Source organism: Agelaius phoeniceus, chromosome 6 (assembly GCF_051311805.1).
Source record: "Agelaius phoeniceus isolate bAgePho1 chromosome 6, bAgePho1.hap1, whole genome shotgun sequence".
Lineage (NCBI taxonomy): Eukaryota > Metazoa > Chordata > Aves > Passeriformes > Icteridae > Agelaius > Agelaius phoeniceus.
Window position 1 is genome coordinate 30,230,709 of NC_135270.1, and position 26,942 is coordinate 30,257,650.

Below are 26,942 nucleotides of genomic sequence, written 5' to 3' on the forward strand. Positions count from 1 at the left end.
TAAAGGTCTGCCACATCCTGCCTCAAATTTCATTTTACAGGCTCAAAGATAGAAGCACTTTTAGTGCCCTGTCCTAAGGCTAGCTTACTGGTTCACTGATCATCCTAACTAGCCCTGCTGTCTCAAACTCAATTTAATCTTTTTTAACACCAGAATCTTGCCTCCAGGATTTCCCAACACTGGAATAATACACAGTGTTCTGCACAGGGTCTCCTCAGTACCTTGCAAACCAGTGGTGTCCTCCCTTGCTATCAGAGACACTTTGCCCAATAAACCAGAAGATCACATTTGCCTTCTTAGCATTTGCTTCCTTTGGGTACAATCAGCACCCCTGCCATGTCCCAGGGAATGACACTCAAAACCCAGCTGAACAATTTGCCTGCACACAGTGCCACTGTACAGCAGCCATCCTGCACAGTTATCTCACTGTGGTGTTTTTCAGTGCCATGGACCTGTACTGGCACCATCTCACGAATCTCATCCCTACACTGTGCCAAAAAGCATGCGAGTTAAAAGAAAAAAAATTGTACAACAAAACCCAAATCACTGAGTACAGTGAGCCTGTTAGTTCAAGGAGAGAAACTGCAGGATCTGACCTATATACACATGTATAGGAAGCACCAAGTCTACAAAACTGCTATGGTAAACTATCCATCATCCCACCCCCTTTAGTATGTTCAATGATACAGTAGCTGCATCACTGCTTATGTGCTACAGTAAAGAGGTAAAGGGGATGTAAGATGATGAAGGACAAAACCTCCTTCACCATAAAATCTGTAAGCAATTTAAGTTACCTTCCAACCATCTTAAATTCCTCCCACTGCCAAGTTTATCTAATGTACTTGTTATTCAGCTTCATTATCACATTGACTATGCACTGCTTAGGGAAGGTGCTATTATTCCTCTTCACAGATGGAAGAGGGTGGTACAGATCCCATAGATACCAACTTACACCATTTGCTTAGTAAAAAAGTGACAAGCAAAGAACTGAACCAGTTCCTGTCTAACATCCATTGTTCTCAACCCTTCCTGCTTTCCAACAACTTCATGTTCCACGATTGCCCAAAAAGCAACCCAATTTACTCTCAACTTCTCCTCTGTCAACTCTGAAAATTAAATTATAAAGTCAGGCTTCTCTTGACTAATTCTTCACAATTAAGGGTAGCTGTAGAAGTCTTTCTATTGCACAGTAGGTTTTTGTTATGGGACATTTGTTAACTTCTTGGATTCCCACCCGTTCTTTCCTCATGATTTTGCATTTTTTGGCTACATACAGACTCTGTACACCTCAAGAAAGCAGCAAATCTTAATTTTCTTTTCCTTATATAAAAATCAGCCCTTTTCAAGCTGCATAGTAGAACTACTGTCTGCTTACTTTCATATTTTCGGAGACAACATCTGGCATAAAAAATTGATTGCAAATATGATCAGTTAGGAAGATTTTCTTCTAGCAGTCTTCCAGTTGGCTTTATTCCCAGAAATCAGCCCAATGGAAAAGAAAACTCTATTTGGCACTGTCTCCAGTTGCAATTACTCATTCTTCAGGTAGAACAGTTTCCCCCTTGGGGAGGTTTTGCTGACATGCGATTCACATGATGGGTTCTGAACTGCACTGGAACTGATATGGCCTCTGGGGTTCTGGACAGGTGCTTTCTGATGCCTAAGGAATTCAGAATCCCTGCTCATGCTGTAAAAGATTAATAGAGGTTATCCCCTCCAAAATCTAAGCATATAACTATAGGTATAATTTGAGGAATTTAAATCTAATCTTATCATTATGGGTAGTAGGTTTCAGCTGCAGACATTCACCCATAATTAAACAGAATTATTCATAAGGGGCTTTGGCCAAAGTCATGGCAGCATTGGTACTCAGGTCATTGTTAAACAGTGTTAAAACAGCAGGGGCAACTCAGGCTTGGGCTACTTCCTGTGGACCTAATGTGGGAGAGTGATGCAACCCTGCCCATGTGTGTTCACTTTGCCTCCATGAGCGGGATATTTGTCCTCCAGCTCTCCTGAATTCAAGAGCAGGCATCACAGGTTTAACACCTCTCTGCCTTTCTCCTCAGGCCATAATAGAAACCAATGCAGGCTGAGTGCATTGGCCCCATATACATCCTTTGCACTCCATAAGCATGGGTGTACAGATAACAAAACAAGGAAAGGTCCAGCTTCCAACTCCTGACCCCTCTCATGCTCCCTGCTGTGCATCACTCCCAGATGAGAGCAGAAGGAAACAGCAAATCTCTTCCTGCTGGCTGCCAGCTCCTTGGCATAGCACCATCAGGCAAGACCAAGTACAATCTAGGAATGGAAAAGCAACTCATATTTAAATTGGAACATTAAATACTATATCCTAGAATACTGTGTTCTGATGTGGCTTCCAATAGGCCAAGGAGGAGTGATGTGACATTTTTTCAGTTCTAAAAATACCTAACTGATAAAATCCAAGCAGTGGTGAAGGTAAAAATCATAGCAAAAGAGAAATAATTTTACTGTTCAGCTAATGAACACCTCAGATTAGTTTAAACAAAAATAATTTAAAATCTCCAGTCTTAATCTGACAGTTTGTTCTGTTTGATTACACTTTGCATTTTACTTCCCTGGAAGAGCATCACCAGCAATGTCACATTTCCCACTGTTCTTCAATAGCTTCATGTTGTGATTCCCAGGCTGTGCTAGAATAAATAGCGCAGCTTGGAAACTGAAGCAGCATGCAAGACTGATCATTTGCTCAAAACCAACAGTTTTCAAGTAAATGAATGGGATGTAATTGCATTCAGCTTCAGCTTGAAAATGTAACCATGTAGCATTAGGATATAGCCTTCCTGTTGAGTTTACATTCAATGGCCCTTGCTTATTAGAGCCTATTCTGGGTCACTGCTACTTGTATGTGGAGAGTAGCTCGTGCACACGTAGTTTGTAGTCCTGCATGGATCACTCCAGTGGTGTATTCTGACCTCTCATAACAAAGACATCCTCATACTCATTTCAGCTATTTGTTTACCTCATCTGAAGTTTGCTCTATGACCTTGGGGCCAAATCCTCCATGATTCACTGTGTGCAAGGGCTCCATAACTCCCTCATGACCATGAGTTTCCTAAAGAAGCCAAGCCTTACCAGAAGAACTGCGTGCATTAAGTTCAACATACACATCTGAGGTTTGGTTTCTGCCAATATACGCCAACATCCTAATTGCTCCAGAAATAACCACTGACAACAGAATATCTTGAAAGCCAAATAAAATCTACCCTAATACCTATACTTGTTTCCATGGAAATATGCAGTGACAAGGTTTTTTCCCCTCATTTTCTCTGCCAGACTACCATAGTTTTGTTCAAACAGTCCTGGTAGCTGACTAGGTTTATCCAAATACAAAACTACTGCAGATGTGCCAAACTTGCACAAAGCCAAATAGAGAGCTGTTCAGCATGACCCCAAGAAAGCATCCATGCAGCAAGACTGCTGCCAGTCCTCAACACAGAGACAGACAATTCTCTGCAGATTCCTTCAGCCAGGGACCAACAAAATCTTTTCATTACTGAGGACTGACTGGTTTCAGTGAGACAGCAAACAGCACACACCATGGTGTTTCCCAGCAAGATGAACAGAAATAACAACTCACCATCAGCACACTGGCCTCAGACTCCAGCTTTATATTAGAGTGAAAGCTATAGTATTTGCAATGCAAGTCTGTCCCCAGCAGCTGCCAAACATTTTGCTTCTGGCAGTAGCCCTCTGCATCACCCCCCACCATATGTCACCATTCCCAGCTACTTCCTCACGCCCCATCTCTTCTCTGCTTCCCTGCTCTGGGCAGCTGCCCCAGCCAGAAGCTCCATTTCCCTAGGGACCCCAGTGAGGGTCAGCCACAGATGTCAACATTAGGCAAAGCCTCTGGACTGTGAGCTGTGGGGATGGTGCCTCAGCTTTGGGCAGTAACTTTGATGTCTCTCAGGATGCTGTGCACTCACCACACCAGAACAGCCTGGCAAGGGGCAACAGAGGAGGGATGCCTTGCCATGTCTCTCAGCAGGCAGTCTGTGATGGCAGGAGGAAAGCAAATGCCCACCCTGCCATCCATGCAGGAAGGTAAAGGCAAGCTGTGCCAGGACTGCAGGCAGAGCAGAAGCACAGAGTGACAAAAACAAAGGCAAAGTGTGGGAAATATAAAAAAGGAACCAACACTGAAATCTCACACAGGACTTTGGCTTTTGTCAGGTTGTTACACAGACGTTGTGGCATGCTGGGCTTTGGACCTTGGCTATCAGGCTAGCCCAGTGTATAAAGTCAAATGGGACTTTATGTTCAGCATTATTACAGAGCAGGCTGTAAAATCACTCAGGTGGATGGGCTGCAGGACTGTAAACAAAGGATTATGGCATGTGACAAGTGGCTGTTCAGAGGGAAGGAACCAAGGATACCATGGTGTTGGGGATCAGTAAAACATTAGACTGAGTGCCTCATTAAAGTTTTAAATTAGTGCTTAAACCATCCAGCTGACAAAAGAAGGTTGGGCTGGAGAGGCACTGGTGTGTTCTGGGAGAGGGGCAGGAGCTGCAGCTGGGCAGGGAAGGGACATATTTGGGCAGATACTTGGTGCCTGTGTCCCAGCAGCAGCTAGGAAGAGAAGGGCAATATGCCTGGGAGATGCTAGCAAAAATTGTGTCAGAGGCCTCCCTATTATCCTCTCCCCAAGGCTGTCACTTTCCCCTTATCCACAGGGCTTAGGAAGGTGCAGGAATATTCTGGTGCAAAACCAGGAAGAGTCTAAGGAAGAGGGAATAGACTGAGAGTTCAGGTAGCTACACAGTAGGTCAGGGTTGTCCCAACAACAGTATAAAAAGCCTGAGAAGAGAGTAGAAATTGCAAACTAGATGAAGATAGGATTCAACCTGGAAAACAAAGGCTATTTAGCAAGGAGGAAATAATTCACCAACTAACATTCCTCTTGGCAGAGGAGGGAAGAGTTCTGGAAAGTGAAACTATATTGATCTAGCCTTAGGAGAGCTAGAAAATTAGAGAAGGGGACACAAAGAAATTAGCTAGACAGGAGGAAGGCAACACAACAGCACCAGGAATGTGCACAGAGCTACCCTGCCAGGCAACACAAAGCTGAGTGCTGGGCAGGAACCCGCTGCTCAGTTGAGGGCTGTGGCTACCATGAGAATCTGACACACTGGGAGGAGACAGAAGGTGATAGCTCCCTGTGCAACCGTGGGGGGTTGGATTTGTGATGACAGTATGTGTTCTTGTCTCTGAGGGGACATAGAAACAGTTTACAAACATTTGTAAGGCATACACCCAAGCAGGAGGGGAGTGCAAATTACTTAGAGAAGACAAAACAAAGAGAGGGAAAAACTGAAGCTGAAGGTTACTCAAAAGCTTTTACCAATGAGCTGTAGTAGGTTGTGAAATAGCTCTCATGAAGAGAGCAGGGAAGAACCCAGGTTTGGGCAGTTTTAAAGTTAGATGGGAAGAAAATAAATAGTACATGAGCAATGGAATCTTCTGGAATGGAACCAGAAGAATTTGTTGAAGTGATACAAAAATTTCCACCCACTCAATCTGTAGTTCCAGTTTTCCACTGCCCCACATCTCTTGCTATCATTAGTAGTGATGCAAAATTAGAAATGTTTATTAAAGCATAACGTTATAGTACTGCTCCACCTGAGCACATAGATTTCTAGACATATCTAGTCAAGAGAGAATTAGGCTTTATAATTGTGTCTGGGAAAATGACTCACGAGCAGCGATCCACTTAAACTCCTCCAATGATCTCCTCCTTCCCCACCCCAAAACTCCTTTAGTCTTGATGAGATAGGGATATGCCTCCGTGTTTGGATAGTGTGTGTTAACATCTCCTAAAGTCACATCCAGCTGCTTCTAAAAATCTCCTGATAAATCCCTTTTTAATTGCATTTGGGAGACCACTTACAGGTCTCCCAAAGATACACATGGAAACCTGAAAAGATCAAGGCCCAAATACAGTCCTGGTGAAGGCTGAAATAGCAACATGCCAAAAGCTTGGAGGAGCCTACACCTTACCTGGCATATGCACTTAGCAGCTTAATACTGCCCATGAGGAGGGAACACAGCTATGGCTTGACAGCTACAGTGCCACAGCAGGTATTGATGGTTAGCTCCATCAGCCAGAAGGCTGGGCTCTTCACATGGCAGAGCTGTTCCCTGGCCTGAGGATTTTTCACGTGACTAATAACCAAGCTTTTTAACTGCCCCCTGCAGACTATCATGATGATGAATGAATGAGATCAGATCAGTCAATATGGCTTATTGGTGGAGTTTGCCCACTTGCTGTGGATGCATCATTACCCTGTGCATTCATCAGCACGGTCTTTGCCTGTACAATATGAAATGACAACCAACCTTCTGCTCATCAGCTTTCTGCTAAGAACTCCCAAGCCTTTTTGGGTCCTTCTTTTGCTCTGTATCCTTGTCCTGGGCCATCCTAGAAAGTTGTTTGGGAAGTACCATATCCTTCCTTATTAAAGCAAAGCATATTAAGCGCACCTGTAGAAGTTAAATGAGAAATTGCTGAAAAACATTGACTTCATAACACAGTGATTAATGGTGCATTTACTACTCCTGTCCTCTGCCTGAAAAAATCAAGAGTTGCTCCACTAAGTGGCACAGATGCTCTGCAGCTCCACAAGCAGCAGTGATCCTCTTTTGGCTGAATGGTATTTCCAGAGCAAAGCATTTCTCAACTCCACTGAGGCTGTTGAGCCCAGGATTCCTGTAGAAACCAGGGATATTTCAAAGTAACTGCAAGCACCACATTCAAACTGGGTACTCAAAAAGGTGTACTGTACAGCCTGACACATCTTTGCATCAAGCAATAGCTTACACCAGCACAAAAGGGAATAAGGTTTCATGGCTGGAAACTGCTTTGAACTGAAATCTGAGAGCTTTGCCATTCCTTTCCAGCCCTGGCGTGAATTCCCTAGGCAGCCCAAGGCAGGCATCTTCATCTCCCTGGGGCTCAGTTTGCCATCTGTAAAACTGGGTTAGCATCTCCTGCTCCTTCTTACACCCTTTTTATCCTTGTCTATATTAACGGTAAATACAGATGGGCTTGTTTGTGTGCAGGTACAATTCAAAACAGGGGGCACGACCGTGAAAGTGCCGCTCATTTAGAGACGGTCTGCAGGGAAAGACGCGAGCTCGGAGGGGCAGGTGCAGGGCAGGACGCACGGATTAAGGGATGCGCACACAGGGAGTGGGGATGCCTGCAGGGAAGGACATTCTCCTGGCGGGCCGGGCGCTTACCCACCACCCGAGCCAGCCGCTCGCCGCAGCAGCGCCGGGCCCGGCCCCTCGCGGCGGGGAGGCGGGGGCGGGTCCCCGCCCGGCCGCAGCGCTGCCCCCGGCCCGGCGGCGCGGCGGGGCTGCGGGGCGGGCTCCCCCCGCTCCCGCCTCCGCCCGCCCCCCGCGCGGGGCTGCAGCGGGCAGCGCGGGGCGCCGCAGCCTGCGGGCGGCCGCCGTGCCCGCCGCCGCCGTGCCCGCCCCGCAGGTGGGGGCGCCGCGCGGGGCCCGGGGTGCCATGGACGAGCCGCCGCCGCCGCCCGCCTGATCCCCGAGGCCGCCGGCACCGAGACAAAGAGCGGGGCTGCGGCCGCGCCCGCCCGGTGAGTGCCGCGGGGAACCGGGGCGGGCGGGGGGCTCCGTCTTGCGCCGCGGCCCGGGAGTAGGTCTCGGTCCCGCTGCCAGCCCTGTCTGACACCCCCGGCCCGGGAGTAGGTCTCGGTCCCGCTGCCAGCCCTGCCTGACACCCCCGGGCATCCCTTTCTCCGTTCACCCATTCACGCGCGGACACTCTCGTCCGCCAGTCCGCCAAGCCCAGCGCACCTACAGCATCCTCATAGCCTGACTACCCCCAGCCCAGACTGCCCTCCCGGCCCAGACGCACCCCGTGCACCTCCCAGCATCCCCGTTCCTTGCCGAACAATTCTGCGCCCACTGCCCGAACTTGCCGGAGGACCCTGAACGACCCCCGTCACCCCAAACGCCCCCGCGCTCACAACCCGCGCATCCCGAAGACTCCCGCACCACGCCCCTGTGCCCGACCGCCCAAACACGGCTCTCCGCCCCGGGCACCCCCGCCCCCGGACACTGCCCCTCCGTGCCCAACACCGGCCGCGACCTGCCCCTTTCCTGCACAAACGCAGCCCAGCCCAGGCACCCCCGGTGCGCACCTCGCCGCCCCCTCCCAGCCGCTCCTCGCCCCTGCCCCAGGGACACAAAGGGGTCTGTGCGCCCGCTGCCCGCCCGCTCACCCGCCGCCGCTCTCTGCCCCGCAGGCCGAGCCATGGTGGAGCCGCCGGCCGAGCCTCCCCCGCAGCCCTGCCCGGCGCCCGGGGGGGCGGCGGGGGGAGAGCCGGCCCGTCCTGGAGAGCAGTCGCCGCTGCTGCACCTGGACCTGTACAACTTCGACTGCGCGGCGGCGGAGGGCAGCCGGTACGTGCTGACCAGCCCGCGGTCGCTGGAGGCCTGCGCCCGCTGCGCCGTGCGGCCCGTGGAGCTGCTGCCGCGGGCGCTGGGGGACCTGCTGAGAGAGGCGCCCGGGCGCTCCATGCGGGTGGCCGCCGGCCTCTACGAGGCCTACGAGCGGGAGCGCCGCCGCAAGCTGCAGCAGTGCCGGGAGGAGCGGGAGAGGATTATCCGGGAGGAGAAGAGGCGGATCCTCGGGCCCCTCGGCAGCCTGCCGCCTTCGCCCGCCGCCCGTGTCTCCTCCCGGGCTGCGGCCGCAGCTGCCGGCGGGCCCCGGACCCATGGCGGGGGGAAGGCCAGGGCATCGAGGGGTGCCAAGGGCAAGAGCCACTCCCTGGACTCCTTGCAGAAGCGCCGCGAGGGTAGCTGGGGCAAGACCTCCTCTGAGTCGGGCGCTTCGTCGTCCTACAGCGGGGAGAGCCTGCGGGAGCGCGGGGGCAAGGTGTGCGGCCGGGGTCGGGGGGTAGCCGCCGCCAATGGGACTCTGCTGGGGCGCAGCTTCAGCCTGGGCGACCTCAGCCACTCACCACAGACTGCCCAGAGAGTCGAGAGGATCGTCAGGGAGGTGAAGAGGAAGAAGGGTCTCTCAGAGGTGCCAGAGAGGGACAAGAAGATCGCGGCACTGATGATCGCCAAGCACCAGGAGGCCAACCTCCTGCGAGAGCAGCGGCAGGCAGCTCACCTGCAGTGGGACAGCCAGCGGCGCCTGGCTGAGCAGCGGAAGGAGCAGGAGGAGAAGGAGAAGCAAAGGGCCCTCCTGCAGGGTCAGCGGATGTGGGAGAGCCAGGTGGAAAAGCGGAGAGGGAGACTGAACCAGGAGCAGGAGGAAGCTGCCCTGATGAAGCAGAAGCAGCTCCTGGTATGCGAGGAGAGGTGGCGGGAGCAAGCGGAGAAGCAGGAGCGGCTGCGGAGGGAGAGGCTGGAGAGGGCCATCAAGGAGGACAAGCAGAAAAAACTCCATCAGGAGCTCAACCTGAAGGCAAAGGAAGAGGTCAAGAAGGAGCACCAAGAGCGAGAGGAGCAGCTCCTGCAAGAGAAGCTGTCCACAGCTGCTCAGAAGAGGCTGAAAAAGGAGGTGCAGCTGCAGAAGGAAAAGAGACTGTTCAACCAAGCAGAGAAGCTGAAGCATGAGGCCTTGCTCAAGGAACTGGCCAAGCAGGAGGCAGAAGAGAAGGAAATGCTGAAGGCATCCCTGAAGATGAGTTTGACAAAGGCTCAGGAGAACTACGAGCAGCTTGTGGAGAAGAGGAACCAGGAGCTGAGGGAGAAGGCGAGGCGTGAGGACATGCAGATCCAGAGAGCTAAACTGGCAGCAGAGAAGAAGGAAAGAGAACAGAAGGAGCACTTGGAAGCACTGGCTAGAGAGACAGAGAGAAAACTTCAGCATGCTGCCCAGGTGGCCGAAGAGGCTGTCCAAGAAAAAGCCCGCAAAGTGGTCTTGAGCCGTCTGGAAAAGGAAAAAGTGCAGAAGATGAACAAGCAAAAGGTGGAACAGTACGAGGACTTACGGCGCAGGGAAATTCTTCTCTCTATAGAGAGGAAGCTGGAGAGAAGTGAGCAGATCTTCAAGGAGAAGAAGACTGTCTTAGAAAATGCCAGGTCTGTTGCTCGAGCATCCTTCCATGTGCGGGAAAAGGTGCGGGAGGAGACAAACATGCGCACCTTTGACAAGATGGCCTTCGAAGCAGAACTGCATGCTCAACTTAGTAAGAAATGAAAGATCTTGTCATGGATGAGTGAGGATGCACCACTGGTTGTCCATCATAATGTGACAGAAAGCTCCTCGGCATGAGCATTTAAAAAACAACGAAAACCAACATCCACCCTAATTTCGTATTTTGGGGGAGCAGGGTACCGCACAAAAATGTGGCAGCTATTTCACATCCTGTTTTAAATACATTTTACATTCTGGGTGTGTTTTAAAGACTGACCTCGTCATCTTTACAGAGGGGAAGCAAGTTTTTCTCTCCTCCACCCCACAAGCACATGCGTTTTTTTCAGAGAGGGCTGCAAAATCTGCTTGAAGCCTCTGAGTTACTGATTGATTGTTTACAGAGATGACTACAGCTGCACTCTCCAGCGGGAAATGCAAACAGAGGTTGCTGACTACTAGAGCCTGCTGAATAAAAACCAAAACCACCCCAGCTGATTCTGCCTGGAGTGACGGGCAGTTTGGTTTAAGGGACGGGACTGCATTTTCAAAGCTGCTGCAATCCCATGCTGAAGGTGAGGAAGGCTGGAGTACAGAATGCCATATACCTGGGTGCCCCTTGGCTGGTGCCAGTACCAAGCTAGGGAAAGCACAGATAAAGGCCATGTAAGTAGACATCATGATCAGAGCTGGGCAGAAGCTGTCTGAAAGTGCTCACAAACACAATTTCTTTTTTGCTGTTACCCCTCCCAAGGTATCCTCACCCCTCCTCCTCGTTTTGAAGTTTCTCTTACAAACATCCATAGAATTCCTTCTTTTCTTTTAGAGGAGGGAGAAAAGGAGAGAAATTTGTGGATAGTCCACAAACTGACAAGCACCCACACAAGCCACTTGTTCATTAAGATATAAAAATGAATGAACCTGTGGAATCTGGACTTTTGGGGAAACACAGAGGTCACTTGTAAATGGAAATCACCACCCTTAGGAATTCTCAAAACTCAAGAAGATCCTCAGCCACCTTATCCAATTTGCCCTATCTGGAGTGGGAGGTTGGACCAGATGTTCTCCAGAGTTCCAGCCTTATAGTTCTCATGAGCTGCATACAATGACACGTTCACCCAGCTCTTATCAGTGTCTACTGAGCAGGGCAGCATTTCTCTGCCACTGGTGCTAAGAGTTGTATTCTTATATAGAGCACAAGAAAGAGTAGATGCACAAAATAAGGTACATTACAGATTCTCTTAGATGAGGATCATGTCTTTTTTTATAAGAGCTAACTCAATACTATTTAGGGGGAACTAAGTTCTTCTGCAATTAAATGCACCAGAAATGTGAAAAACCTACCTGTGCCCTGTGTACAGCATTCAAGTACAACAGCATTCTGCTCCAGGTTTCCACATGTACTCTTTGTTGAGTTGGAGTTGTAAGCACACATCTGAAGCAGGCACTTTGGTTTGGTTTTTTCTGGCTCCGGGCAGCATCAGCTCTCGTTCCACCATCTGTGACGCCAGATTGGGTTGCTCTGGTGATAGCAGTCAGACCTGGAGCATGGAGGAGAAGCACCAAGAAGAGACAAGATCTCGTTTCTTTGCGGATGTCTCTGACATAGAACGTAGTAGAAGAGACAGCCAGGAGAGGGTTGACATATGGCACAGACATGCAGTCTAGCATGCATAGATTGCTTACCAGAATTTCCCAGGAGGTAACAGCGGGTCAGAGCCCTCCTAGAAGGCTTTAAAGAAATTATTAAATGAACACTAACAATAGACCAAATACACTGATGCCCTGCAAGGTTAGAGACATTACACAGTGTTGAAAATTAAGACATAGGTATTTTTTTTTATTTTTATAAGATTTGATCTTTGAATCAAAGTATGATTGGTGGTGTTAAGGGCAGGCAGCATGAAAGTAGTAATTAGGGCACCTGAGCAGTGTTTGCTCTGTCAGTCATTGGCTCACTGTGTAATTCCAGGCAAGTCCTCAGAGGCTGGACCTGCTCCTGTTGGTATAAACGGAAGCAGAGTTGGGCTCCTGGGACTCACAGGAAATAGTAAGACTCTGATTGGAAAAGCACTTCAAAGACTTTGGACAAATGTTGCTTATAAAATACAAAGTAATATTTATTTATGTATGTATGTATTTATTTATTTATTTATTTGAGTGGTTATTAAAGTAAAACATCCCTCAGTGAAAAGCATTAACACCCAAATCTGGTAACTGTGGAAAGGACAGCTGCATTAGTGTTTCCAGCAGGGAGGCTATCCCCTTATCCTCAAGGCAGCAATTAGAACAGTGAAACAAATCCTGTTCTAACACTGGACAAGGTCCTGAGAAAACACAGACTTCACATGTTGTCCGTGCCTCAGTGATTTGTGTGTGCCCTCGTATCTGCAAAGACCTAGAAAAGAGATGGTCAGTGGCTCAAATCCAGCCACTGCAAAACTGCCCTTGCTCCCTCACAGCACTAGAGTTGGGATAAACCTGCAGTGACTCCAGCATAGCCAATGTTTCATCTGATTTGTAGCCCTTGGGGCTGGAGAGAAAGCCTGCCAGCACATATATGAAGGGTTTTGCTTCCTGTGTCGTTGCACTGGGGTTGAAATTCACTGCTTGGTTAATTTAAATTTAGCAGAGGGACAAGGGGGAGAGATGGGAAACAGTGGAAAGAAGGCAAATGGTGATGGGTGAATGAGCAGGCAGCCTCTAGCTGGAGGAGCATGTTTTCCCTAAAGCTCTACTGCAATCTACCTGAAGACTGTCCAAACCTCCCTCTGACAAGGGCATTTCCAGACGGAGAACATTCTGCAGCCCAGGAGACATGTCTTGGCCACTGACTGTAATTACACCTGGGGTCCATCTCTTGCTGCTGACTGAATTTGACACCTTGGGGCTACAGCTGAACTAATCAACACAAACCTACATGAAGGTAATTGGATTGGCAAACTAGTGTTCCTCTACTGTGCAGTGTACAGCTCAAGTTTTGAATGTGCAATCTGAGAAAAAATATTTTTTTTTCAAAAGACACTGATCTGTGTATGGATATTTTTTATTTCTGTAGTGGTTTAAGTCCTAAGTCCATGAAATTCAGTGAATTTTATGAGTTTAAAATTGCAGCATGGAAAATTTAAGTCAGCAGTTTGGATGGAGGCATGAGGTATTTCTCAGGTCTGCTTATGCTTTTGTTTATTTGAGAAGGAATTCTACTGCTGGATTTCTGTAGGAACAGAAGTTAAACCATGGGTCACATGTAAAAAGTATGGCCCTTTTAGATGGGGCTTATTTGGTATTTTTGCAATTGAGATGCAGGTTAGGGAGAACTAAAAAAGCAATCAACATGGAGGAGAAGCACTGACTAAAGAGCAGTTTCTTTTGGCTGACCTCTGGAGGAATTTTGGAACACAATGGAACACATTTTGCATCTTTAGAAATTCTTGTTTATGTGGATTGTCTAGGCTTTAATGGCATCTGGGCTGAAACTGGAGCCCTTCAGTGCCAGAGAGAGTGCCAGCAATCTTACCTGTGTGCTTCCTCTTCACATAAAATTCATCACTAAATCTCATTCTCTCTGTGAAGGCTGAATTTGGCAGATAGGTCTAAAAGCTATTAGGAGGAGCAGCTGCACCACCACTGGTTAATATTTTGCAAGGTAAATTTTAAGCCAGTTTATATTAAGTTCTTTCTCCACATGCGTAAGAGGATTCGATTTCTCACCTTGGTTATCTATTTTCCTCTTAGGATGCTGTGGAGCTGCAGACTCATTCTTTGCTAAAATTTCTCCTGATGCCAGGGGAATTCTGTTTGCTAAGAAAATGCTGAATATGCAGTGCTCACAGGTTTGATAGGGGACTTAGTTAAAGACATCTACATGTCTTTATTAAGCCAAGGCCAGACAGGGAGGTGTGGGCAATGGTATTTGCAATACATAGCCTGGCTTGTTATATTTTACCTGAGGATGGCTTCTCATTGACACAGTTGTTGCGTCAAAGAAAGACTTGCTTTCAGCTGTGGGCGTTCTTGTGCAGGTAAAGACAAAAATGTAGTAGTTGAAATGCCATTTCAAACATGAGGTTTTTTTGGTTTGGGCTTTTTTTGGTCTTGTTGGGGTTTTGTTTTAAAGAAGATGCAGGGAGATGTAAGGATGAGATACAAAGCGAGTTAGATGCAGCACATTACAGATGGTAACTGGTGTCTTCACACGTAGTTCTGCTCTGTGAACCTGAGACTGTGCTGCTTAGTAGAGCAGCCACTACATCCAGGAGAGCAGAGGTGCTCTGGGAGGTGCTCTGTGATGTGTTCTCAGATCACACAGGCTCCCTTCAAAGCAATCCAGTGTAAGCTCTAATGCTTTGCTGCTCCAAGGGAATATAGTTTGTTAGGATTGGACTGAGCCTGCATAGTTGTAAAAGAAGGCTGTCATAGGCAAAGAAGAGGAAGACACTGGCTTAGCCCAGTCCTTCTGGAAGTCAGCCCCAAGACACCTGCTTTGCAGTGCAGTACAGGGGGCTGATGGAGCTCTAATACAACTACTTGGGGGAGTGCAGCCCCACAAGTTCTTGGCAAGCAAGTAGCTTGCCACCCACTCTGAAGAGCCAATACAGAGGCAGGGTAAGAAAATCATAATGCTTCTGGCTTCTGGGCAGGCAGCAGCTCTGCCCTCCTTTTGGTGAGATATTACTAGGTGATTGTTCGAAGAGAAAACACTGGGAACAAGAAAAAAAATGCAAAACTCTTCCAACCCAAGATACCTGGAAAGAGATTCTTCATTCATGGAGACCACCCAGCACTATAGGGAGGCCAGTCTTCAGAGCCTTCATAATGGAATATGCCCCACATCCCACATGCCTCTTAACAGTAGGTCCTGAAAAAAATTCGTTTCTAGGCCTGACTTCTTTGTCCTTAGCCCATTCTTTGAGCATGCATCTTTACTGTGAAACATTACCTTGTTATTGTAAGATTCTAGTCTGAAAGGACGCAAGTCTTTCTCTGGTAACTTTGCACTCATGTCCTGCATCCCTGCCATTCAGAAATCCTCTGCATTGCAAAACCACTCTGGCAGTAAGAATCACCCTGTATTACAAAACCAAACTGCCAGTGCTGTTTTGTTCTTATGTGCTTTACACAGCTCCCTGCATCTAATCTCAGGACCTGGCTGTGAGGTAAACCAGTTATCGCCCCCAGCCTAAGTACAAGCAAACTGAAGCAGAAAGAACTGATGTGATTTGCCCTGGGCCATGTTGGCCTCCCTGATCTAGCTGGAGCTCTCACTCACGTCCTCCCTAATCCCCATGCAGTCCTCTAATTGACCTCATCTGGTTGCAGTGGAGGGATATCCCTGTGCCCCTGCTGTGGCAGCTCCCCTGACTCCTGATCTGCAGCTGGTGCTTCATGGAGGATAAAGGTTTTAAACCACCAGCCACCACTTCTGGGCATTGTCTCCAAACTCTGAAACACTTTTAAATAGGGGGGTGGAGGAAGAGGGTCTGAAGGTTATATAAGGCTGCACTGGGAGCCCAGGACAGGAGCAGGGTGAGAGGAAGGTGCATTAGCAGAAATGGGCAGGAGCTATGGAAATGTTAAATGAATGAGTAAACATGGACTGAGTATCCTTATAGCATCCTGGCTAGGTAGAATCACTTAGATCTCTACGTGACAGCATACAATAACACTTTCTTTCAGCACATTAAACTTACAGGACCCAGTTCATCCCATTAGTTACCTCTCTAGGGCCAGCAGAGTTATTCCAGGAGTGAATACAGTCTAGATATATTAAACTTTTCATTATTTATGTAAATCACAGTGGCTTGGCAGAGCTTATGCTTTCAAGAGCTTGGTGGAAATTTCCTCCTGCCTGAGCAGTACCCAACACAATGGGATGGGACGGTCACATATCAGCTGATATTTTTAGACTGGGTGACAAATTTGTCAATACCCTGGTGCTGGACACTGTGTTCCTGGGTGTTTACAAAGCAGTGTCTGCTTAAGCAGCTCAGTGCAGCTGAGGGGAAGAGCAGCTGGCACATAAGTACTTTGTCAGATAGTAAGTTAAACAGTTGGGAGTAAGAGATTTGGCTCTTTGTCTGTTGGACACTATTGGGAATGTTTTGGTTTGTAGGAGGGTGATGTGATAATTTCATCTCTTTTTTAATCACCTCCAAAGTAAGCTGTGCTATTTTTGACAATTATTTCATGATTTATAAGAGGTAGGAAAATAAATGAGGAAGGGAGCACAAAATACAGATGGCTAGTTAAAGCTGAAAGCCATTTTTCTTTTCCTCCTGAAAAAAACATTATCCCAGCAGGTGAAGGTTTTGTTAAGTGCCACATTGCATGCAATTTCTTAGACCCTAGGAGGGGACCACTCTGTTCACAAGCTTTGCTACTTATACACCTGTCTCCTGTACATGCTGACAAGACAGGCTTCATGTTTACCTCCCAGGAACAGCTGTTTCTTCAGATTTCAAGGAGAATGTGAGATCCATGAACAGGCACCATCTTCACTATAGAGGGACCACTGCACAGCCATCCTGGATGGACTTGGTCCACATCTGACATGAACCCTGATGGAAGAGTGGTACTTTGTTCTCACCAGGGAATTTCAGCAGCCCTCATCCACACAGTCTAGGAGCCTCTCCACCATTTTCAGTTTCCACCTGAAGTTATCAAGATGTCCTTGTGTCCCAATTTGATCCCGAGGCTCCTGCTCCCATTGCCTGCAGCTAGGTAACTGACCATAGGGTGCAGCCAAGTCTCCACATGTCTGCAGAGGCTTCAAGAAAACTAAATTGCCCTGTTCTTTCTTAAACTGGGGCATGTCTGTGCACAAGCAACTACAAGAACAATCTGAATCTGGGCTTTGGGTGCAGTAGATTGAAAACCTACAGAAGAACTGGGGTGTTGTGGCACAGCAAAGGGATGCTACTGTTTTATTTTTAATTATCAAACACCGCTGCTAATTTACTTTCCCTGCATTGCTCTCTCAGACAGTACCATGAATAGGGCAAGCATTAACAGCCCCAGTGGAAGTGCTTAGCTGTTGCCCTCCCCACTTAGACCAATGCTTGGGATGGCATGCTTGGGATGGCATGGGAAGCGGTGTCCCTTCTTGCCTGAGAGGGAAGCTTTCCTTTCTGCAATCAGCATCACATCATGCACAGGTGCTCTGGGGCAGGCTGGCATCCTAAGATACATCCATTGTATCACCAGCTTCTCCTTCTGACCTGGACCCTACCAGTAAACTCCTACCTAGCTCATAAATGTCTGCATGACCTGTCATGACAGGGATTCTAGGTATGTTGTAACAGGTATGCGTCATGATGTTGCTTTTTCTGTTATCAGTTTCACCTACTGCTGCTCAGGAGGAAGTAAAGCCAGGGAGGATTGTTTCAGTAAACCAGAGCTCACCTGCCTCCTCTCAGAAAACGGTAGGCAGGTAGGCAAGCTGAGAGCTTCAGGGCTTTATGCAACACTAGAGCACCTGACATCTTAGGTTAGCTTTAGATATACTCCATATCCCTTTTCATGGTAGCTATCACTCCAATTTACATCACTTGGATGCTGTGAGTCCTAATATTTTCCAGGCAGAAGGCACTCTGTCTTGTAACATAAGTTTTCTGTGATTCCTACAATTTTTTAAAAAACTGCACAATCTGTTTGCAGAATCAAGTATTTCAATGCATTTTACTTATGGTTCCATCAAAAAAAATTGTAGAAGTAGAGATTCCTGAAGGCAATGATGTTCACACCCAGACCTACTGTCCCCTCTAAGTTTCTCTGATCAGACTGCACTGTGCTACTCCAGAGATTTCTTGCTGCTCCTGCTGTCTCTGGGAAGCTGCAGGTCCCTCCCTGCAAAGCCACTGTACCATAACGCAGCAGCCACGTGATTCAGTCGCAGCCTGCGAGTCCCCAAATGCACAGAAAACTTGCTGTAAGCTACCAGGGGAATTTATGCAGTCTCCTGGAACCCACAGGCCCTTCCCATCCATCCTGACACCAGGGCTGTAAAAACTCCCTGTACAGTACCTGCTGACCCAGTAATGCTGTCTGAGTCCTCTCCATGGCAACGCACTGCAGTGTCCCCGGCTACAGGCAGCGATGGCCAGGGAGCCGATGCATCAGATGTATGGAGAATAATTTTAGCATAAGTTTTTCCACGGGGAAACTGGAGGCACAAAATTACTCCCCAGAGGAAATAAAAGAATGTCTGAAGAAGAAAGAAATAACAAAACAAGTTATTTAAATATCCCTAAAATCATAGGAGACATGGTTTATGTGTCTAATGCAACAGATGTACGTGGCCAAGCAGCTTCACACATTTTAGGTACCCTCAGGGATGAAGAATGGTAGAAAGTACTTAGGACCTCAGTTGAGAAAGGAATGATGCTTCCCAACAAGGGTTAGGGCTGGTCAGAGTGGAAAATTGTAGGGAAACTGTTCTGGACATCTCCAGCTATGGTGGCTCTCATACCTCTACAGCAAAGAAACATATCCTGAATGAATGGTGGGAATAAGGATGGAAAAGAGAAGCCTGGGATAAACACATACAGGACTTAAACAAATGTATAAAATAATGGAAGTAAGATTGGGGCCCTACATGAAAGTCAGGATGAATTATGAATTTTTGAGGTCTCCTTCCTGGTGAAGGCTCCTGCATTACAGCAGCAGAGAAATGCCTTCTGGAGCACCCCAGCCCAGTGGCTTCCTCTACCCCAGGCCTGCATGGGTGCTGCTCCAGGCATCTGTCAGGCAACCCCACAATGTTAGGAAGGAGCCTGAGCTAAACCACCTCCCTTTGGGCTCTAGGGCAGCAGCCAAGAGTGTCTAGGGTTCTCCTGTGAAGCAGAAGGTGATGAGGAGCACCTCTTTTAGTATTTGAATCCAGGCTGTCAGAAAAATGATTTTACTCTATGTCAGTGCTAGGATCAGGAGGATGAGCTAAGTAGAGGTAAGTATCTCAAGACCACAGGATAAAAAAACACCTTTCTACTAAAGACTGTTTTAATTCTCCTCTTTTTTTTTTTTTTTTTTTTTTTTTTTGCAAGGGCAGGGTGGGGGGAGGGTGTTGGGGTTTTTTTTGGTTGGGTTTTTTGTTGTTGTTTTTTTTTTTTGTTTAGGTTTTTGGGGTTTTTTGGTTTGGGGGTTTTTTGGGGTTTTGTTGTTGTTTTTGTGGGGGGTGTTTGTTTGGTTTTGGGGTTTTAAATTTTCTTTTATTTTTAAGTTGTTTGGTTTTTTTCTTCCTCAAAGGCCAAGTTTAATATCAAACTGCCAGGGTTTGGTCGAGACCCACTGCATGGCCATAGTCCTGTTCTCATTAGGGAACTGGATTTCTGGCTGCCAGTGTTCTGCAAAGACCAATCCATACCTGCCTTTATTTGTAATCAACCATTTCGATTCAGCCACCCGACCCGGAATTGGTTCCTGCCTGCTGAGATCAATTGCCCAAGGGCAAGCACATGGTGACAGCTAGCACATTCCTGTGCCCAACAGAGGAGGCACCACAGCCAGAGGTAATCTGAGGCTGGGGCTGTTGCCAAAGAGAGCAGGGACCTCGTGAAAGGGAAAAGCCAGATTAAAGGGGAATCATAATCCTTAACTATGCAGTGACAGCCTGGGAAGAGAGGTTTGCTCAAAAAGGCCAAGGGTCTTCCCTCAAGGATGATAGTGCCTCACTGGCAAGATGGATATGGGCTTGTGTCTCCATCTTCTCCTTCTCTGGCAGGGGTAAGAAAGAGAATTACAGCAAAAAGCAGGGGACAGAAGTCTGGCTGTGGGGATGAAACCTCCTAGGTGAGACCCTGTCAGTCAAAGCTCTCCCTGATTTCACTTGCAGACAGAACCCTAAATACCACAGGAAGAGTGGGCTTCAACCCTCAGTTTGTACAACTTGAAACCTGGTCATGCACCCATGCTCTGATGCATTTGCTGCACTTGCTTGGAATAAGGCAGGTTTGTGGGGCATTCCAGCATGCCCGCTGCATGCTTCACAGCCCTATCCCAGCCACAGCTTTGAAGCAGCAGGAAACGTTCTATCTCATTCTTTCCCAGTTCAAATCAGCAGGATTAGTTGTTTATTCAGGAGTCCCTTCCCCCATCAGCAGGGGAAAATAATTATAAACCTTCTTTTTATATGTGCCAGCTAGCAGACAGGATCAGTATGCAGAGGGACTCCCTGATTTCTGACATGCCTAAGCCCTCCGACGACTGTGGGGTTTTTGCACCATATGGCTCTATCACTGGACAAAATAGTGCCCTAGATAGGCTGGTTGTTTTCCAGCCTGCCACCAAATTAACTTAGGAGGATGGGCACATATAGCCACAGTTTCTGCATTGTTGCCACTGTTTCTGAGGTCTCCAGACCTATTGCAAGCCACTGTATTTTTGCAGCCCCTCCTGCCCCCCTCCAGGACCAGCTACCAAAGGGATTAAACACAGCATGTTATCTACTGCAGTGGCTTAATCACTAAGCAAAGCACTCATCCCCTGACCACAAGGTCAAGGAATTATCTTCCTGACAGATAACGCAGCCAGGGCTTGGAACAAAATGAGGAACTGAACTGTCATTGCCAGCCCACAGGCCACAGTTTTATTGCTGTTTCTGGGTAATAGTGCTCTAAGATGCTGTGGAAGTGCAGCATGACTCTTCTCACCTGCCCCAACACAACAAAAATGGTATTCATTTTTGGGTACATACATCCCCCTCTCTTAAACACCTCTTATTCCAAACCTGTCCCTCTGAGAGCAAGAGGTTTTGATGGCTAGATGTAAAAACATGGCACTGTGTACTAAAGAGACTGAAGACCTAACTGAGCATTAAGACTGGGCCAAAAGGGAAGTGACCTTGGGGGAAACATACATATCTAGAAATACAGTTTCAGAGGACATAGATTCTATACATCAGTTTCAGCAGAAGGTGGGAAGTCCTTTTCCCATGTAAGCTGGTCTGTTAGGGCAGAGCTGCAGGGCCTGCCAGCCCCACAGCTCACTACACAGCTGTGGACAGTGAGAGGGCAACTCACACCTATGGGGGGAAAGTTCTTCATTGGAGACTTAAATATAGAGAGCCCAGGTCTGCTGCTGCCACAAGAGAGTGAGGAAAACTCCTGACACAGAGAGCTACAAAGTGAGGTTCTTAGTAGGCACTAGCAGAGGGCATCAGGTCCCACAGCATTGCTGTGAGTGCCTCAGGACCCTCTGCACACAGCCAGGCAGGATAAGCCACGGTCTTCTGCCCTGCTGGCTGCCAAGAGTGGTGTCTTTTCATAGAAGGGAAAGGTGTAAACTGAGATTACAGAAATAGGCTGAGAGAATGACGCTCTCTACCCAAAGCTGGGTAAAACAAATAGCTTGCAGCTCTCCAGGTGACTTCCTCATGGTCACATACATGACAGTCACATACTACTCCAGAGGAGGAATCCTCATCTCTACAAGAGTCAAGGTCCGGAAGACTCTGGTTGAAATTACAGAGTGTGCTAAATCTTCCTTGTTGTGCCTTTCAGAAACAGCTAAGCAGTCAAATGACATTTTCTCACCTCCCTCAGTACATCTTGCCTTTTGCAGTCCAGCCACTCCCTAAAGGGCCTGGTTGTTACCATTTGTCTGTGAAACATTCACACCCTGCCAAGTCTGTGTGCCTTACCTGTGAACAGCAAGGGCCACACTGCAGCCAGGGGCACTGCTCTTCTTCATCTTCCCACCATGAGATGCTTCCTGCAGCACTGGTGTGGAATGTGAGAGAAGTAGATCCCACCTTAAAGCAAAAGGTTAACACATCTTAGCAAATTTCACTGTTCTTCAGCTATAAATCAAAAATAAAAATGTTTTTTGTTATTTTAGCTCAGAACATGAAAGGTCTGATTGTCTCTGAGATGTCTGTCTCTATTAAGCTTGGTGGATCCTCCAAAGAGCTCACTGAGGTTATGTACATGCTGTTCATCCCCCTGGGACAGGGCACAGGTATCAGAGCCCTTCCCATACACCCACCTCCAACCTAACAGCTAAGGCACAGCAGAGACACAGGCAGGGCAGGCAGGCAGAGTAAATAACCTGCTGCTGTGCAAGGGAACTGGATGAGCTAGCTGCAAATAAAAGTCCCTTTTCTCCATCTCTTATCTCAGGCAAAGGAGAGAGCATCCCACAGTGCTCTGTGGAAAACAGAGCCCTAATAAAGCTTTAGATTTTCCACTCAACTGCTGCTCCTTGGCTCCCCTCACTTTCCCACCTGAATTTCTCTTTGCCTTTGGGGAAATTGACATTATGTGTCTTCTATATTGTTCTTAATTAGGAAAACAAAAAAATCTCCTTCCATTAAGCGACTCTCAAGAGCAGAGACAGGGGGACATGCACTGAGAGCCATCTACCTTACAGTCTGCCAGGGGCCCTCTCCTCAGTGTCTCTCCTATGGCCACTGTCCCTGCAGCCCCAGGATCTGCAGAAAGCACAATCCAAACCTCAGTATCACTTTGTCCATAGCAGAAAGGTGCACAACCCCTTCAGAAAAACCACATTTCTCTTCTAAAACATGTGAGAGAAAGGGAAACCACCTGGAAATCAAGTAATGCTCTGGCTGTCTTGTGTGTGCTTCTCTCCACAGGGATGTGGCTGTGAAATGCAGCTGGGTATGCAACCCAGAGCTTGTTCTGACCAAGCTACAAGGTGCTCCCCAGAAAGGGAAATGGCTGCACAGGTTCACCAGGCCAGCTGGGGAATGGCATGAGCTGCTTTCTCCTCCCATGGAGCTCCAGCCTGGCACCTCTACTTACTAGTTTCTCCATTTCATTAAGTTTTACCTCCTCCCTACAAGCAGACTTTAATCATGACTTCTCTACATTTCTACCGTGCTCCAGATGACAGCATGGCCACCAAAAACAGGTCCATCTCTTCCAGAGGATTCACCAACCTTCAGCCTCAAAAGGTTACAGCACCTAGCCTGGATAACAATTAATCTTCTCCAAAAAATGGTCTATATATGTTTAGATACAAATAGTTCTTGGAAAATGTATGCAATTAAATTTAGCCTTTCCAGTAGTAAGTCTAAGGGCCTGGCTTTCCAACTTAAGCAACTTTTAAGCAACTGCTTTCCTTCTGGTCCCCATTAGTAGTACCAGATCCTGCCTGCTGTGTGAGATGGGCTCCCTCCCACCAAGCACCTTGGTTCCTCTCCTTCCCCCTGCTCAGGCACTGCCAGCTGGGTTTGCCAGGTTTCCCCTGGGAGCTCCTCTGTCTCTGGCTCTCAGTGCACAGCCAGGCCTGCCAGCCCATGTGCTCCCCAGCGAGCTGCTGCTCCTGAATGCCTCCTGCAGTGTCTGTGCTGGCTGTGTGTAGCAATGTGCTGGTCCAGGCAGCAGCTAATGCAGCTGGAGAAATCCCCAATGTATGCCAGAGATGACATGCCACACATCCTGTTCCCAAGCCTTTTTTGCCATAGATTAAGAATGGCACTAAATTTACCCTGTGGTAAGTAGGTAAAACATACTTGTCTGTGGCAAACAGAAGAGATTAGAGGCTGTTTTCAATAAATCTCTGAAGATTAAGGAGAAAGGAGATTCCATAAAGTAAAATCTGATTTGTCCTTGGCACAGCTGTCTATCTAAAGATAAGTACCCACATCCCACTTCTGTACAATTCACATTTCTCCACACACAGCCTCCAGAACGTGAGCTGAAGTCATGGCTTTACTACTGTAACTAGTGCTCATAACATGGCAGGCTGTGCTATCAGGGCTGTGGGGATGGCAAATATTCACCCATTTCTCCTTAGAAAGGAGACAGGATTCATTTCACGTTACCTTGGGAACTCACACCTGCCATGGCAAACATCACACAGACAGGCAGAGAAAGAGCTGAATATAGTCCTGTCTGTCCTACTGTCTTCTGACCTTATACAGCACAGCCTCCTTCTTCCATAATTGATGTCTCCTGCTGCAGAGGCAGCCACAGCTGCTGATTCTCTGGCTATCCCATTACAGCAGTAGTAAGTGCAAGCCCATTATTCTGCAAAACAATTCAAATTAATTCAGAGCCTTAAACCAGAAAGTCTTTCCTTATAACACCACCTTTCCCTTACTGCACTGCAGCTACAAGAAGTCAGCAGCTCCATCCCTCCATTTTCCCCTTAAGCCCGTTGTCTGGGACACACATGCCATCTCTTCCAAGGAAAGAGTTTCAGTGACATTCAGAGACACTTTAAAAATCCCTGGTGAATGTAAGAGGGATGTCTTTCCATGGCTCTTAGGATATAGCTGCAGTCTGTTAAATCATGCAGATAGGAAAATGTTGAGGAAATTTCTGGCACACCAGCTGTCTGACCTGACTTATTTACATGATGCTAGAGCTAGAAAATGCACTAGTTTTATAGCCCTTGTGATTTGAGACTGCTTTTCCAGGGAAAAGCAGCAGCAAGGAAAAGGGCACATCAGGCTTTCTATGTGCTTATCTTCAGAAACAACATTATCCCCAAGCCTCATGCCCAGCCCCTGCCAGGGACAGGCTGCCTGCCCCCTTCCCCAGCATGGGAGCTGTGTGCCCAGCCCTGACCACAGAGAGCTGCCCCCACTGACCCTCACCCAGGGCAGCTGGGAAGGTGCTCAGCTGCCTGTCTTTAGCAGGCTGCTGAAAGACTTGGAAAAGCTGAAGGCATAGCTGACCTGGCAGCTGCAGAGTGGAGGCACAGACATGTCTCTAATGCAGGATTAACAGGCTGCTGTCCTTGCCAGGGCTGCTTGCCCACACACAGCCTTCTCTGTGGGTCTGGCACTGCAGCTACAGCAGAGACACAGCCACCTTCAGGTACAAAGCACACCAAGCTTCTTCTGAAGGTAAAACTTTCTGGTCTGCTCTCTGCCTCTGAGGAAAAACCAGAAATTACTTCTGAATAAATTATTTTCGGGGAAAATAATAAAAAAAAATTAAAAATACCTGATTATGAAATATTTCTTTGAATAGATGACAAACTCCTCTGAGTGAAGGTCCAGTGGAGGGGACTGGTTCCTCTGCCTGCCCCTGCCCCTGTGAAACACACTGGGACAGGACCTGGCACAAGGACTGCAAAATGGTTCACTCTGCATGTCCCAGGTGAGGGGACACCCAGCACCACCCTGCCCAGCTCTGTACCCACATGTGGCCTGTGAAGCAGGGAGGGAAGGTGCCTGGTTAAGAGCCCGGGGTGTTCGCTGCCCATTGCTGTGCATTTTCTACATGAAATGCTCAAGTCGGAAGGACTTTGGATCAGGATGAATAATATTTCTCGACAGGAAGCCAGTGTTATGAAAAAAGCATGAGCAGCTATGAGGGCGTGTCTCACCTCCTTGGCACTCCAAAGAGAGCAGCCCCCCCATCCCCACCATGGCAGAACTGTCCTCCCATTGTTCCTGGGTGCTGCAAACCCCACCAGGGTGAGGCTAATTTCCACCCTGGGAAGATGGCCCCAGTTAAGCAAAGAGGAGTAAATAGAAAGCTGAGGGAGCAGCCTGGAGGGGAAGGTGAGGAACAGCCAGCTTGCAATCCTGTTCAAATCTAGGGAGAGCTGGATAGACAGGGCAGGGTGTATACTGACCATGTAAAGCAATATTTGTTTGCTAGATCTGTGATCCTCTTCAAGCACAGACAGGATGGAAACTCCAGCTATGGGCAGTGCACCAGAACCAAGGCTCAGAAGTGTATTTCAAGTCTGCTCCCTCCTGTCTTCAGAACACTTCACTCCTTTGCAGAGTTCTGCCCACAACAGCTATTCTTTTCTTCCCTGGTAGGACTGTTCTTTATTTCCCATTCACCCAGAAAGCAACAGTTCTTTCTTGCCCTTCTCTGGTTCCCTGGTCTAGGAATGAGGCAGAGCCCACACACATCTCCCCTGACAGCCAGGCTGCACTTAGGAGCTGAACCAGGAGCTCACAGCAGAGCACTATGGGGGCCAGGATCAGGAGATGATCTTCTCCCTTCAGGAAGGGAATAGAATAGCTCCCACCCCTGCTCCCAGTAGCCTTTCCTAAGGCTGGCTCACAAAACTGCTTCCTTCCATTGTGCTGCAGAAATCTTGGTGCAAGGTCTGCCTCAGCGTGCTGGGATCCAGCAGGCGGGAGCAGGATGGCAGGAGCAGCTCAAGCTGTGGGCATGGGGCTCTCTGCTCATGGGTGGCAGCAGAGCTGCAAGCTGAGCTCATGCCCACTTGCAAGGGGAAGCCAAAGGCTCCCATGACATGGAGGTGCTGTGAGTGTGTCAGGAGAGGTATCATGCACATCCTTTGGGGCATCCAGGTCTGAGGGTGCTCCCTGGATCCACAACCACCACCACTGTTTCTGAGTGAGGCTACAACACAGCAGCAGCTGGTCACAGCTGGAGGGATTTTCTGTGTAGCTAGCAGCCATCAAAACTAATTCCATGCCAGCACCAGGAGCCAGCCACATGCTCAAGTGGACTAAGTGTGCACATTCTCTTCTAGTTCCTTCAGCATCAGCCAGAGCCAGGGACTAAAACATTTCCTTCACCAAACAAATTCATTTTTCCTTACTGCAAGGCTTCAAGCTTCAAATACAGTGTATCCCACCACTCCCCCTATCCAAGCTTGATATATGTGATAAGCACAATTATTTCACCCATCTGTGATACCTTTGAATGGCTGAGAATTTTCTGTCCTCATTTTGGAGCCCACGTTCCCCCTACACAGGCAGGAAATATAGCTCTGCCTGCACATTCTTGCTCTTAATCTAAAATAAGTTCCACATTAAATCACACTTGATCTGTATTTGCGTGAGGGAGGAAACCACTGCAAGAGAAATTTAGGAGAAGAA

General features: G+C 48.1%; 2 protein-coding genes across 4 annotated transcripts in view; one reads left to right on the plus strand and one right to left on the minus strand.

Annotated features, from left to right (window-relative positions):
• Nucleotides 1–8,437, minus strand: part of SUSD6 (sushi domain containing 6) — a 93,082-nt gene extending 84,645 nt beyond the window's left edge. The window contains exons 1-2 of one of the 3 annotated variants that reach the window (XM_077180292.1): nucleotides 8,298–8,427; nucleotides 6,388–6,531 (exon numbers count right to left, since the gene is read on the minus strand). The gene's annotated coding sequence lies outside the window, so the exon portion shown is untranslated. Of the gene's footprint in view, nucleotides 1–6,387; nucleotides 6,532–8,297 lie in introns of all 3 variants that reach the window. The other 2 variants (XM_077180293.1, XM_077180291.1) reach the window with 2 other exon arrangements.
• On the plus strand, nucleotides 8,330–13,186 carry CCDC177 (coiled-coil domain containing 177). Its single transcript, XM_054635675.2, has one exon. The coding sequence runs from the start codon at nucleotides 8,330–8,332 to the stop codon at nucleotides 10,226–10,228; it is 1,899 nt and encodes a 632-aa protein (XP_054491650.1). The 3' UTR covers nucleotides 10,229–13,186.
• The last annotated feature ends 13,756 nt before the right edge of the window (nucleotides 13,187–26,942 follow it).